The sequence below is a fragment of the Phyllostomus discolor genome, chromosome 9 (genome assembly GCF_004126475.2).
Source record: "Phyllostomus discolor isolate MPI-MPIP mPhyDis1 chromosome 9, mPhyDis1.pri.v3, whole genome shotgun sequence".
NCBI lineage: Eukaryota > Metazoa > Chordata > Mammalia > Chiroptera > Phyllostomidae > Phyllostomus > Phyllostomus discolor.
The window spans coordinates 35,372,288-35,388,293 of NC_040911.2; the positions used below are offsets into that span (position 1 = coordinate 35,372,288).

Sequence of the window (16,006 nt, forward strand, 5' to 3'; positions counted from 1 at the left end):
AGTTATAATAAATAAATCTGGAAAAATAAAAAAGCATAATTTTATTAGTGAGGAAGCTTTAAGGTGCTCACTAATAGTGAGATATAATGTGTTTTACCCATTAAGAAAAAAGTAGTGAAATCAGTTATTTCTAATTGGAAAAAAATAATGCAGCAAAGAATTTACCCTTGCCTTAGCTGGTGTGGCTCAGTGGATTGAGTGCCTGCCTGTGGACCAAAAGGTTGCTGATTCGATTCCTGATCAGGGCACATGCCTGGGTTGCAAGCCAGATCCCCAGCTGGGGGGCATGTGAGAGGCAACCAAACATTGATGTTTCTCTCCCTTTCTTCCTCCCTCCCTTCCCTTCTCTCTAAAAATAAAATAAAATCTTTTTTTAAAAAGAAAGAATTTATTCAAATTCCTTTTATGGAGTATGTTTTAGAAAATTGCTTCATCTGAGAGCTATATGAGAATACTTTATTTAGCTGAACAAAGTTGACTTATTTGCATTAATTTGTATTTACTATTTCTCAGTAAACAAAATTCTAAAACAGCTGAACAGTTTGATGCAGGATATAAGTTTGTATATTGAGGGTTTACAAACACTAGTAATTGGATCATTGCTAATTTTAATCTGGTTTAGTCTTAGTTTTTGAAATTAGGAAGAGTCTCTGGCTGAATATCTCAGTAGTTTGGAGCATCATCTCTGTGCGCTGAGGTCGCGGGTTTCATCTCCAGTCAGGGCACATACATGAATCAACCAGTGAAGGTGTCAATAACTGGAATAACAAATCAGTGTACTCTCTCTCTCTCTAAAATTAATAAATTAAAAAAATTAAATTATGAAGAGAAGTTTAGCAAAGCTAATTCATAAGCAAGATCACTATAAATGTGTTTAATCATTTCTCTCCAGTAATGAGAATCTGTTGTATCTTTAAACATTTTTTAAATTTTTAAAATTTTATAAATTGTTGGACACTGCTACAAGAGTGGGAAAGAAAAAAAGTTGTGGTTCCCACCTCGTTTCTGCATTTTAGCAGAACATGTTGATTGTTCTTGGGATTGAGGTTTTTGACAACATGAAAGTGGCAGAAGGAAGGGAATAAGCATAATCAGTTTCGTTGAATTCATTCTAGACCTCTTAGAAAAGTATGTGTACTGTATGTAGAGTCAGAGCATATCTCAAGTTACTGAATTCACTAAACTGTGTAATCTTGTACAAGTTACTGACCTTTCTAAAACTGTTTTCCTCATCTGTATGATGGTGCAAATAAGACTTCATGATGAAGGTGTAGGTTTGAGGATTAAATGAGATATATAAGTATAAAACTAACTATAACAATATTTAGCACATGGTAACATCTCTGAGTTTATCATCTTTGAATGTAGTAAGTGGGATTATTTTGCAGAAGAACTAGGAAAAAATGAAATGCTGTGATGTTGAGGTCATATAAATTTTTTATTAATCTCAGGAAATTATTATAATACTGTTTGTATTTAAGCAGATCGGAACAAAATTATTTTTCAATATTGATATTTGTTTTGTTTTAATAGGTATCAGCAGATATTGCATACAAACTTGGTCTACCTTGCTACAATAGCAGATTCTAATCAAAATATGCAGTCTCTTTTACCAGCAGTAAGTACTTTTAAAATACTGTGAAGTAGACAATCTTTATAGACTCATGTATGGTATAACGCATTTTTGTTTAATGATTTTTGAGATTTGTTTAGTAAATCCCAACCCCCTCTGAGAACGTGAAACTATTTACCTGTATGATCTTAAAAGGTTTAATGTTTTGCCTTCATATTTAATTCAAGTTAATTCACCTAGAATTGATCCTCTCCCTGAGGATGTCATATCCATTCACCCACACACCCACTGATTTACCTATTTAGTTTAATCTGTAATTATACAAATAATTTATGAATAAATCTGCAGTATTTCAAAGCAAATCCCTGATATCTTAGTTTACCTATAAATACTGTAGTATGCATCTTTATCAGATAAGTGCTATTATCCTATCCAACAAAATTAACCAAAATTTCTTAATGTCTTGTAATTCCCAGACTGTTTTCAGTCTTTACCAATTATATGGAAAAAACATAAATGTTTTAATGATTGTTTGCTACAGAATTTAAACAAAGTCCTCATGTTACATTGATTGATGTCTTAAGTCTCTTTCAATCTGTATCAGTTTACCTTTTCTGTTTTCCATTTATTTGCTGAAGAAACTGGATTATACATTTTGTAGAATTTCTCACATTCTGGATTTGCTGATTTTATCCTTATGGTCCTTTAACATGTTCTATCCATCTCATCTCTTATTTCCTATAAACTAATAATTAGAGACTTTATGAGAGTTAGGTGTAGTTTTTTATTTCTTTGGAGGTTCTGTATATTGCCTTTTGTACCACATTAGGAGGGATAGAAAATCTAATATGTTTAAATCTATTGCAGCCATTCTTTGATACTCAAGTTGTCTCATCTTTGGTCAGTGGGAGCCTTTTGATTCGGCTCATGTCCTTCTGATAAAATTCTGGTATTCTTGTGGAGCTTCTTTCCCTTCAGGATTTGAGAGACATATTGTGTTGATTATAGTATTTGTCCCAGAACTATTCTGCTGAAGCTATTTTTCTAAGCAGCCCTTTTATAATGGGAATTGATATTTAGAGATGACAATTTATATATTTGGGGTATTCATTATTACTGGGTTTTCATTGTTGCTTAGGTGTTTTTAGTGGACAGTACTAATGAACACATATTTTAGAAAAAGAAATGAAATACTGGATTACTGATATTTGCCCTTCAGGGAAGTTGTTTTTTTACTTAGCTTTAATCTTATATATAAGTATCTCCCCTGTCTTACTCTGACATACTTGGTACCTTAATGACATTATTATAATTGTTTATTTGCTGTATACTATTACATATAAAAATAATTTCAATATAATACTACCAGGTTTACCACTAACAATATGCTGCTTCTTAAGATATGTCCTACTAAGGATATATAATTAGTAAATTTAGTTTTGAATCCAAAATAATTTTTTGTGTAATTATTGACATGAACTTGGTTCCCAGCTAAGTAGAATTTATTTTTGTTAATGTGAAGAATAGGTTCAATTTCATTTGCTTTCACATGGTTGGTTCTCTGTTCTAGCAATATCTAGTAGAAAAACGAAAGTATCTTTTCTCTATTTTGTCATGCTGTCTATATCAAATATCAGGTGTCCATATACATCTCTTTCTGATCTCTCTATTCTTTTTCATTGGTTTGTTTTTACAAATTCCCTATCCTGTCACACTTGTCATAAATCTAATAAATATTCATGTGTATTACAGAAGTTCTTATTCCTTATTTTTTTCAGGTTAATTTGGCTATTGGTGCTTTGTGTTTCCATATATTCTTAAATTTCAGCATGTTCAACACAATACTGTTGTGGTTTTCATTGAGATTACATTAATTCTAAATCAATTTGGGGAGAATTGATCTTTTTTACAGTATTGAGTCTCTCTCTTTCTCTCTGGCCAGGTAACTCAGTTGGTGAGAGCATTGTCCACATAGGTCAAGGTTGTGGGTTTGATCTCCAGTCAGGGCACATACAAGAGCCATTTAGTGAATGCATAAATAAGTGGAATAACAAATCCATGTTGCTGTCTCTCTAAAAAAATCAATTAATAAATAAAAAGTGAAAAAATATTGAGTCTCTCAAATCATGATCATTATCTATATTTTCATTTATTTAGTCCTTTAATATTCACCAATGAAGTTTTATGATTTTTCCTGCAGAGGATTTGCGCATCTCTCATTAGCCTTATTGCTACTAGGTACTTGATGTTTTTTGAAGCAATTAAGTGGAATCTTTGTGGTTTAAATTTTATTTTCTCTGATTGCTGTTTACATGGAAATCCAGTTGATTTTGAATTTCACAGAGTTGTTCAACTCTTATTTCTAATAATTTTTCTGTTGATACTTTTCAGTTTTCTATATTCACGAACATACCATTTGTGAATAATTGGTTTTATTTCTTGCCAGTCCTTATACCTTTTATTTCTTTCTCTTGCCTTACAGCTCTAGCTAGGACCTCCAGTACCTTCCTGAGTAGAATTAGTGAAAAGACATCCTTAAGTTGTTGCTGATCGCAAAGGGAAAAGCTTTCACTCTTTGACCCTGAGTATGATGTTTGCTGTAGTGTTTTATAGATAACATCTTATCAGATTAAGGAAGTTCCCTTTTGTTTCTGTTGTGTTAATAGTTTATGTCTTGAATGAATGTTAAATTTCATTAAGTACTTTCTTGTATCTAATGAAATGATCGTTTTTCTTCATCTGTTAATGTGGTGAACTAATTAATTTACTTTTTGGAGTTCAATTTTGCATTTTTATAATTAACATACTTTTTCATGACCCACTTGGTATTGATCTTTTTGCTTTTGGTTGTGGTTTTTAAAATATTGCTGTATTCAGTTTGTTAAAATTTTGATCAAGATTTGTATGTCTTTGTTTATTAGTGTAATTGACCTTTAATTTTCCTTTCTTGTAAAGCCCTTGTCTGGTCTTTATTATGAGGTTATGCTAGCTTCATAAAGGGAACTGGAGAATATTTCTACATTTTCTTAATCTGGAAAATATGCATAATAGAGCTGCTATTTCTTAAATGATTGGTATAATTCTTTAGAGAAGCCATCTGGATCTGGAGTTTTCTTTGTGAAGTTTTCACTTAATCTTTTTAATTGTTAGTGGATAATTTATATGTTTCTATGATTTATGAATTGCCTATTTTTGTAAATTGTGTTTTTCAGCATTTTATCTAAATTTTCCAATTTGTTAGTATAAGGTTCATGAAATATCTTATACTTCTAATGTCCTCAAGATATGTAGTGATTTTTTCTTTTTTAACATAGTTCATTTGTGCCTTCTCTTGTAAAATATATTTTGATACTCATGCTGGGTGTTAATCATGTATTTTTTTCAAGTCTTTTAAAAGAATCTGTTTTTGGTTTTGATCTTTCTCTATTGCAGCCTTACCCTACCCGTCTTTCCCTCTGACAAACATTGTACTGTTTTCTGTGTCTAGGAGGTCTTTTTCTTAATCCCTTTACCTTTTGCATCTAGTCCTGCAACTCCCCTCCTGTCTGAGAGCTGTCAGTCTGTTTTCTATCTAAGTCTATTTCTATTTTGCTCCTTGGTTCAATTTGTTCATTAGATTCCATATGTGAGTGAGATCATATGGTATTTGTCTTTCTCTGACTGGCGTATTTCACTTAGCATAATGCTCTCCAGTTCCATCCATGCTGTTGCAAAGGGCAAGATTTCCTTATTTTTTTTATAGTGGAGTAGTATTCCATTGTGTAAATGTACCACAGCTTTTTTTATCCACATATCTACTGATGGACACTTGGGCTGCTTCCAGATCTTGGCTATTGTAAATAATGCTGCAATGAACATAGGGGTGCTTATGTCCTTTCAGATTAGTGCTTTGGGTTCCCTTGGATGTATTCCCAGAAGTGGAATTCCTGGGTTGTAAGGTAGTTAATTCCATTTTTAATTTTATGAGGTAGCTCCATACCTCTTCGCACAGTAGTTTCACCAGTCTGCATTCCCACCAACAGTGCATGGGGGTTCTCTTTTCTCCACATCCGTTCCAACACTTGTTATTTGTTGATTTATTGATATAGCCACTCTGACAGGTATGAGGTGATACCACACTGTGGTTTTAATTTGTATGTCTCTTATGACTAGTGATGTTGAGCATCTTTCCATATGTCTGTTGGGCGTCTGTAGTTCTAGTTAGAGAAATGTCTGTTCTGTGTCTGTTTTTCATTGGATTGTTTGTCCTTTGGTTTTGAGTTTTGTAAGTTCTTTATAAGTTTGATCATATGAGAAGTTTTAGGCATCATTGGTTTAGGAAAGAATTATGAGAACAGTTTAAATCACAAAAGTTTTTATTTGTTAACTTAATTTTTCTTTGGGAAAAACTTGAGAAAATAGTCTTGCTATTGTGGTAGTTCATTTTAAGACATACAGTTTGAAAATATTTATATAGAATTAGAAATTTTAGAGCTGTGAAGAACCTAGATAGTTAAATAGCCTAGTGATTCTTTACCTTGACTACACATTTTAAAAAGCTTCTGAGGTGATTCTACCATGCAGCTAGGACTTAAGGACCTTATGTTTTCATGATTTTTAAATGCAATATTCAGTGATGTTCTGAGGAGATGCAAAACTTCAGGAAAATACGATTCTTATTCCTGTAATACCAACTTCATCTGATGTTGTGTACCATGAACTACCTTCACAATATGAGAAAGATAATACTAATTATATAATGTTACAGAGATTATGTAAGTTATGGTTTCCAGCATATAGGAGGTACTCAGTAAGTATTGATGGTGTTGAAGTGGAAGGTAGTATACAGTTAGAAAGCATAAATGGAAGGAGAAATAAGATTCAGGAGTGTTTGAAGCAAGACTTGCGAGATTCAGTTACTGATTACATATGAAGGGTAAGTTTGGAGACCTGACTGATAGTGATGCCATTCACTAGATTGAGTGTATAAGCATGTCACTTAATTTTAAAAGAAGGCTGAAAGCCGATTGGAATTTCTTACCTGGCTTTCATTTAATTTATTATGAGTATAAGTTTTAAAAAACCTAATTTAACCAGATACACTTCTTAAAGTTTAAATTTATAAAAGATAATTTTTGTTTAGTAAATATTTTGCACAAAGAAAGTCTATACTATTAATAACAATTAATTTATAGTAGGTTTTATGCTTTACATATTTTTTATTTTCTAAATTATATTTTTTGGTGATGCCACTGACACTTGATGTTGTGAGCAATCCTGGGGCAGCACATTAACCTTTCCTTATACAAGATTCAGTAAAAGTGATAACAGCTTAGTCTTTAGGTTTAGTGACATCTGTTAAGGCAGATCATCTGTTAAGTATTTTAGTGACTAAAATTAGATAATGTAGAATATACTGTTTACAGGTATGATCGAAGGGAAGGAACACATGCTTAGAGCTGTGGAATATTTTAAAGATAAGCAGAATATATTTCATTTATAAATATTTTTCTTTTACAACTTTTAACCTAAATTTTAGCATAGGTAATATTTTGATATGGGTAGAACATCTAAAACTGCAAAATGGTAATATGAAAGCATACCACTATCTCCATCTTCTACCTGTATTTTTTTAAATTGCATTTTTTAAAAAGATTTTATTTATTTATTTTTAGAGAGAGGGGAAGGGAGGGAGAAAGAGATGGAGAGAAACATCAGTGTGTGGTTCCCTATTGTACACCCCTGACCGAGGACCAGCCTGCAACCCAGGCATGTGCCTTGCTTGGGAATCCATCCTGCCACCCTTTGGTTCTCTGGCTGGTGCTCAATCCACGGAACCATACTAGCCAGGACTTCTGCCTGTTTTTATGCAAATAAAAACCGATATAAATATAGGGGTGGGCAAAAGTAGGTTTATAGTTGGGAGTATGTGAAACACAGAGTTTATTTTTATATTATTTATTAATTATTGTATTATTTTCCATATGAACAACTACAGAACTTCTGCCCCATTGTGTGGTGTAAATTAAGGCATCAGTTATTTGTCTGATTTTGAGGTGAGGAAGGCTTTGTTGAGAAAAAGGAGAAAACTAAACAAGATGTTGATTTAATTCCTTAAAAAATGTAAAATAAAATCTTTAATATACCTGTAAATTCTATAAATGAAATTAAAGACATCTCAACAGATGGTATGATACGTGTCATTTTAGAACATTGTATATGTAAGTACACTTTATGCATAGTAGTAAAAGTCATTAGTTATGCCAAGTGTTAGGGAAAGTTTCACAAGGGAGGTAACTCTGTGTTTTGTGGACAATTGATTTATGGGGCACATATCTCCAGATTAATACACAGTATTATAGGTTGCATTTTGCTGTAATTGTTGCCCATCTTGTCCTTTCAGAGTCCTATAAAAAGTCATGTTAACTGTTTGCTAGACAGTAACAGTATATATTATATGAAATTCAGAAGACTGTCTGAAGTCCAGATATGTAAAGAGATTGGATACATCTTACTGCAGGAATAAAAATTAGTGTGTATGTTTGTATGTATGTATGTGTGTGAGTATCTGAATTTTTTTCAGAACTGTATTAAATCAGTGAAAGTAGCATTTCTTTTTTGAAAGTAGCATTTTAACATACTAAGGAACATAAGGAACATAATGACCCTTTGTCATTAGTTGAAAATAATATATCTAGCTTACCTCTTTAAGGAGCAGATTTTTTGCTGCGTAGGTAAGAAATAAAAAGAACCTAAATGTTGGAAATTATTTAATTCACTCTTAATTTGAATAGAATTAAGTACAGAAAAATATTTTACAAGACTTAATTTAAACATTGTTTATATTAGAAAAAGACAAATGAGGAACAAGTGTCAGTTTTGAGGGTGGGTGAAAACAGCTTATGCAGTTGAATTCTACATTTTTGAATGAGGTTGAATTATTTACTGATAATGCTGACAGTATAATAAAAGAAATCACAGAATACTATGATCCTATTTTCAAAAAATAAATAAACGAATTTTAAATAACTTTCTGAAGTATTGTATGAAGCTTTTAGCAATGGTTCCTGTTTTCATTTTTCTGGTTTTATAATGATTACACATTACTTTTGTAATTTAGCCAGATGGGTATAGATATAAAAAATACATTCAAGATTAAGCCAATATATCTTCTTGGTTTTTAATGGGCGTAAAATTTATCTCCCCCATGTTTCAGAGTGGATTAGCTTTTTAGTTTTGGAAGTATATTCCAGAGAATTCTCCTGGTGTGGGAAGAAGGCATTTACTTTAAAAAAAAAAAAAGTCTTCACCAGAGGATATAGGATATGTTTATTGATTTTAGAGAGAGAGAAGGGATAGAGAGTGGGAGAGGGGGAAAGAGAAGGAGTTGAGGTGCAGAGGGAAAGAAAAGCTTTGATATAAGAGAGAAACATCAATGGTTGGGAAGAAGATATTTACTTTTTTTTTTTTTAATCTTCACCAGAGGATATAGAATGTTTATTGATTTTAGGAAGGGAGGATGGAGAATGGGAGGGGAGAGCAGAGGGAAAGAGAGAAGCATCGATGTGAAATCAATAGCGACCCATACACGCCCTGACTTGGGATTGAATTTGCAACCTAATTAAGTGCCCTGACCAGAAATCGAGGGATTCGAACCAGCAACCATTTGGTATATGGGAAGACTTTCCAACCAAATCACCTGGCCAGGGCAGAAGGCATTTACTTTCTGTTCTTTTAGATTATGGGTCTGGAGTGACTGGTGATTGACAACATCATTATAGTATTTCAGAGCTGGGATAGTTTAATGTTAGAGTTACAGTGGGTGTGTTTGCTGTTTCATAACAGAAAGATTGGATTTAATAGGTACCCTATTACTAAAACTGGGGAGAGTAATATTAGTAGGTGAATCATTTTGGGTCCTAATTTCTTAGGAAATTTGGAGAATCATCAGGCTGTGAAAACAAGTGGGAAAATTATTAGTTATGAAAGTTTAGCTCGTCAGGTTTTATAGTAGGGTTGAAATCTTGATTAGCTGTTGGGGCAGGGGGTGACAAAAAGACATGACAATTGTTGAGATTATTAAATTGAGGGAATCAGTTGGTAAAGTTGAAAGCCTGAACAAATTCAAAGCTACCTACCCATGACGGCATCCTGAAATTTCATGTGGGAATGAATGAGGAGTCAGGGAGATCTTCCTCAACTGTTGCAGATATGTATAAAAAGAACTCATTTTTGGGAGGTTGACTTAGGACTAGGAAGTAAGGGAAATATGATATGATAAGGCTTTTGGATCTAATCAAGGCTCTTTCATTTGTGTGTATAGAAGTCATCTCTTTTTTAGCTTTTGGTAGTATTGTATATGTATCTTCAATTTTGAATAATCTTATTTTTAAGTTTGTTATATCTGTCATTGTAGAGCCTCCTTGTGGGAAACTTTATCAATAATAGCTATATTAGCAATAGTTATGGAGATAACTATTAAACTAAAAATTATATTTAGCAGTTATATTTTTATATTTTAAATAAATATTGAAGGTAATTTTATTGTCAGAATTTTTTAAAGGATTTTATTTATTTATTTTTAGAGGGGAAGGGAAGGAGAAAGAGAGGGAGAGAAACATCAACGTGTGGTTGCCTCTAGTGTGCCCCTACTGGGGACCTGGCCTGCAGCCCAGGCACGTGCTCTGACTGGGAATCGAACTGGCGACCCTTTGGTTTGCAAGCTGGCACTCAGTCCACTGAGCCATACCAGCCATGGCAGAATTATTTTTAAATTTATAGTAAGTCACTTAAATTGAGAGTTCATTAATTTAGTTACTAAATAGTAAGTACTATGTGACAGGCAATAGCTAGGTACTTTTTGAAACATCATTGAACAAAACAAACACTGCTCCTCTCTTTGGTTTTATATTCTAGCAAGCAAGGCAGGCATAATACATAGTTCAATGATAATATATAGCTTGTTTGAAGGCAATAAGAGTTATGGAAAAGGAGAAAAATAGAGCAAGGAGAGGTGTATTGGGAATGTTGGAGGTAAGGATGAAATTTGCAACGTGAAATAGAGTGGTCAGGGCAGATCTCATTGAGAAGGTGACATGTGAGCGAAGAATTGAGGAAGAATGTTTGAGGCAGAAGAAACAAGTAGTGGAAAGGTCCCGAAGTCCTGTGCCTGCTTGTTAAGGAACTTGAAGGTTTTGACTGGAGCAGATTCTTCCTCTTTTGTGTGGACAGGTTCTGTCTTGTAAGCTTTTTTCTCTTTTTCTTAAGTCTTGTAAGGCCTTTGATTTTTACTCTGAAATTGTAAACTCTTAGAGGACTTGGAGCAGAAGAGCCTCCACAAAGGATCACAGGTCTTTTTTTTTTTCCTAAAATTTTAAAATATGTTTGTTTATTGATTTGAGAGAATGAGAGAGGGGAATGGGGAAAGATAGAAACATTGATGTGAAAGAGAAACATTGATTGGTTGCCTCCCCTACACATTCTGACTGGAAATTGAACTCCCAACCTTTTGGTGTATGGAATGATGCTCCAGTTGACTGAGCCATAGTAGCCAGGGCTGAGTTGATATATTTTAACCAGTTTATTGTGATTACTATGTGGAGAATTTACTGTAGAAGAGATGGATTGAATAGGTAGTCCAACTGGGAGACTGTTGCAGTAATTAACATGAGAGAGATTATGTTGGCTTATGCCAGGGATGGTCACAGAGGAGGAGGTAATAGAAATGGTTAATTTTAACCCTTGCTAAAAAATGCAAGAAATTTGTAACAATTTAACTTCACTTATCCTTACTGAGTTTTTATGTTAGTCTTATTATATATGTATACTTATATGTATGTTTAAACCATATAAGTCATTGTTACTGTTATTTTAAATAACAGTATTAATTTATATTTATTTACATACTCCTTTCTTTTAACACATTGTTTGCTGGTAGTTTTTACCACACGCTCTACTGCCAGTCAACGTAAAATGTATAAATACGTTTCCTGCATACAATGTGTTAATTTCTCTAGTTCTGTGCTTCCATCTGGGGTCATTTTCTTTTAGCTAGATGAACTCCCTTTACTTGTAACAGGTTCTCTCAGCTTTTGTTTTTCTGAAACTGTTATTTCATATTATAGTTTGGAGGATATTTTCTCAGTGTAAAACTCGAGGTACATTGGTTTATTTTCTTAATTAAAAAAAAAGTCATGTTTCAATTCCCAGTCAGGGCACATGCCTGAGTTGCAGGCCAGTGGGGGCCACGTGAGAGGCAACCACATGTTGATGTTTCTCTCTCTCTCTTTCTCCCTCCCTTCCCCTCTCTAAAATAAAGAAATAAATAAATAAAACTCCTTTTTTAAAAAAAGAAATAATAGCTGAAAGTTTCTAAAAAAAAAGTCATGTTATTGTGTTGTGTTTTGCTTGTTTACAGTAAAAAATTAGTCTTATTGCTGTTGCCTTGAAGACAGTGTATATTATTTTTCCTGGGCACTTTTAAGACTTTCTTTTAGACTTTGGTTTTTAGGACTTTGACTCTGATGTTTCTAGATACGGTTTTCTTCATATCATGCTGTTTATAGAGCTTCTTATGTTTGCTAGAGACTTATATCTTGTTAGCTTTGGAAAAATTCGTTCCAGTATTTTTCATATATTATGGATATTTAATTTTCTCTGCTTTTATAACTCTAGTTAGATGTATATTAGACTTTTTCGCCATGTTGTACATGTCTTTACCCTTGTTTGGGGGTATTTTTTTTTCTTTATTTTTTTCTTGATGTGTCATATTTTCTACACATTTTTTTCAATTCACCAATTCTCTTCTTTGTTCTAACTAAACTGCTGAGTTCTAATTTCAGTGATGATATTTTTCAGTTCTGGAATTTTCATTTGACCCTTAAGAAGTCTATGATTTTGCTGAAGTTCTCCATCTTGTGGTTTTTCTTGAACATGTCAATGATAGTTATTTTAAACTCTTGCAGATAACTCAAAAATGTGAATGGCCTATGTGTCTTTTTCTGTTTCTCTTGGTTGTCCCTATACTCTTTTTTTTTTTTTAAGATTTTATTTATTTATTTTTAGAGAGGGAAGGGAGGGAGAAAGAGGGAGAGAGAGAAACATCAATGTGCGGTTGCTGGGGGTCGTGGCCTGCAACCCAGGCATGTACCCTGACTGGGAATCGAACCTCTGACACTTTGGTTCGCAGCCCACACTCAATCCACTGAGCTATGCCAGCCAGGGCTCCTATACTCTTTTTAAAATATTGAGATGAAATTCACATAACATGAAATTCACCATTTTAACTTAAAGTGTGCAGTTTAGTGGTTTTTGATATATTCACGGTTCTGTGAAACTATTATCACTATCCAAAATTATAAAACTTTTTTTTTTTCCCCCGAATGAGGCAATTTATTAACCCAGCATCATTTGTTCTAATGCTTCTTGTTGGCAGCTGCCACCTGTCCGGCGATTCTGTCCATATCTCTCTGTCCCTGAGGCGTCAGTTTTTGGCCCCCATCCTGGTCCTTCTCCACCATTTTCAGCCCCTCCAGGGCTTGGAGGACCCAGTGGGCCACGCTCTTGGAACCTCTACTAAAGTGGCTGGGCATGACACCATTTCTCTGTCGTCCCCCGTAGATCTTGGTCATGGAGCCAACCCCAGTGCCGCCCCGGAGATATAGGTGCCGTGCTGTGGAAGCAGCTCGTATGTAGAGCCAATTCTCATTGTAGGGAGCAAGCTCTTTATGCTTGGCCAGCTTGACAGTGTCCACCCATTCAGGGACTTTCAGCTTCCCGGACTTCTTGAGGAAGGCTGCCAGAGCTCGGACAAACTCCTGCTGGTTCACGTCTTTTACAGTAACTCCGGGCATCGTGCGGCCTCCGTGCTGCCAGCCAGGGGAAAGGGTAAAACATTTTTATCACTCCAGACTGGGTTGACATTCAATCCCAAATCTCCCTTTTGCTCATCCCCCAGCAGTGATTCAGCAACCTGTTTTTGTCTCTGGATTTACCTATTCTGGACATTTCATATAAATGGAATTATACAATGTAGTCTTTTGAGTCTGACTTCTTTCACTTAGCATAGTGTTTTCAAGGTTTATCAGTGCTGTAGCATCAAGGTTTATCAGTGCTGTGGCATGCTTCAGTACTTCATTCAGTTTTTGTGGTTGAGTAATACTCCCTTGTATGGATGTACAATATATATATGCCACATTTTGTTAATTTATCATGACTTGATGGACATTTGAGTTTTTCCCTACTTTTTGGCTATTATGAATGCTGCTATGAACATTTATGTACAAGTTTTGTGTGAATGTGCGTCTTCATTTCTCTTGGATCTATACAAGGAGTAGAATTGGTAGGTCACGTGGTAACTTTTGGAGGACCTGTAAAATTGTTTTCCACAGTGGCTGTTTTTACAGTCCCAACAGCATTTATGAGAGTTTCGCCTTCTCTGCATTCTTGACAATACTTGTCACTTTGTGTAGTTTTTAAAATTGTTATAACCATCCTAATCGGTATTGGCTATTCTTGTTTTTTAGAATGACATGTAATTTTTAATAGAATGTCAGACATTATAAACGAACAGTTGTAGGGACTGTACTTGGTGTTATTTTCCTCCAAAGAGTTAAGTTTTACTTTGGTAGGGGAAGTACTAAGGCATTACCTTCAATCTTTTGAGGGTTGATTATAAAGTGTTTTAGGGTTGATCTATTTCAGTTTTGACCTCAATCTGTGCAGAGGTTTCTTTTGTTTTTGTTTTTGTTTTAAGTTTGAATAGAGAACCTGAGTTGCTTGTGAAGGCCCTTCTATTTCGGTGGGACCTAAACTCTCATCTCTGTCCCCCTAGCACTGGGCAGAAACTAAAATCTGTGCTTAGGTTTTTAGCTTCCTAATGGTTTTTTTCTTGAATTTTCCCCTTTTGTGGTTGTTTAGTTTCCAGCACTATGGTGGTCCCAAACTGACTGTCTTCTACATAGTCCAGTAGAACTGCCACTTCCTACTTGGACTCTATTTTCCTGTTAAACAGGAAAGTCAAGGAAAAAGCCAAGGTGATTATGGAGCTGATCTATGTTTTGCTTCTTTCAAGAGTTGTAACCTTTTCCCTTTCTCTCCATGCATTGCTCGTTAGTGTTTTCAAAGAGTTTTTACATTTGTCTAGATAATGTCTGTTAGGAGAGTTAGTTCCATACTTGTTCTTCTTATGATGGTAGCCACAAAACTGATTCTTATGAATTGAATCACAGGAAATGAAAAACCGATATCCATTGAGAGTGAGAATATTAATTTTCAATGGAAAATTTGGACACAAATATAGGAGGAAAGATTTTTATTTTCAAACCAGGGTTGAGGTCAGCTATGTTTGAGGGATGATAAAGGATAATTTATCCATTTACCTACTTGGGCTGCTTTCAAATCTTGGCGATTGTAAATAACGCAGCAATGAACATAGGGGTACTTATGTTCTTTCGAATTAGTATTTTGGGTTTCTTCAGATCAGTTCCAAGAAGTGGAATTGCTGGGTTATAAGGCAGTTCCGTTTTTAATTTTTTGAGGTATCTCCATACTGCTTTCCATAGTGGCTATACCAACAATGCAAAAGGGTTCCCCTTTCTATCCATCCTCTCTAGCACTTGTTTATTGATTTATTTGTGGTAGACTTCTGACCAGTGTGAGGTGATACCTCATTGTGGTTTTAATTTGCATTCCTCTGATTATTAGTGACTTTGAACATCTTTTCATATGTCTGTTGGCCAACTTTATGTCCTAGTTGGAGAAGTTTCTGTTCAGGTCCTTTGCCCATTATTTAATTGGATTATTTTTGTGTGTGTGTATGTTGAGTTTCATAAGTTATTTATAAATTTTAGATATTAACCCCTTATCAGATGTATCGGCAATATGTTCTCCCATTCAGTGGGTTGTCTTTTTATTTTGTTGACGGTTTCCTTCCTGTGCAAAAACTTTTTATTTTGATGTATTCCCAGTTCTTTATTTTTTTTCTTTTGTATCCCTTGCTTGAGGAGATATATCAGAAAAAATATTGCTACGAGCAATGTCCAAGATTTTACTGCCTATATTTTTCTAGGATTTTTATGGTTTTGGGTCTAACATTTTAAGTCTTTAGTTTATTTTGAATTTCTTCTGTTGTGATGGTCAAGTCTCATTTTTCTGCACCTATCTGTTCAATTTTCCCAACACCATTTATTGAATAAACTTTCTTTAGTCCATTGTGTATGTTTCTTCCTTTGTTAAATATTAATTGACTATAAAATGGGACATTTACACAATGGAATATTACTCAGCTGTAAAAAAGAAGAAAATTTTACCCTTTGTGACAGCATAGATGGACCTGGAGAACATTATGCTAAATGAAATAAGCCAGTCAGAGAAAGACAAATGTATATGATTTCACTCATATGTGGAATCTAATGAACAAACTGAACTAGCAAGCAAAATAGAGACAGACTCATA

The 16,006-nt window shown here is 34.1% G+C and overlaps 2 protein-coding genes across 3 annotated transcripts in view; one reads left to right on the forward strand and one right to left on the reverse strand.

The window, feature by feature from the left end:
• Positions 1-16,006, forward strand: part of SS18 (SS18 subunit of BAF chromatin remodeling complex) — a 66,240-nt gene that overhangs the window by 8,006 nt on the left and 42,228 nt on the right. For both annotated transcript variants that reach the window (XM_028524994.2, XM_028524995.2), the window contains exon 3: positions 1,534-1,618. In XM_028524994.2, the coding sequence (XP_028380795.1) occupies positions 1,534-1,618 (85 nt within the window). The remainder of the gene's footprint in view (positions 1-1,533; positions 1,619-16,006) is intronic.
• LOC114507007 (40S ribosomal protein S19-like) lies at positions 12,931-13,440 on the reverse strand. The gene has a single exon (XM_036009190.1). It carries the CDS (start codon positions 13,402-13,404, stop codon positions 12,967-12,969), a length of 438 nt encoding a protein of 145 aa, XP_035865083.1. The 5' UTR covers positions 13,405-13,440; the 3' UTR covers positions 12,931-12,966.

Excerpts from the sequence above, each read along its gene's own strand:
- LOC114507007 (XM_036009190.1), bottom strand. The coding sequence starts at position 13,404 with ATGCCCGGAGTTACTGTAAAAGACGTGAACCAGCAGGAGTTTGTCCGA.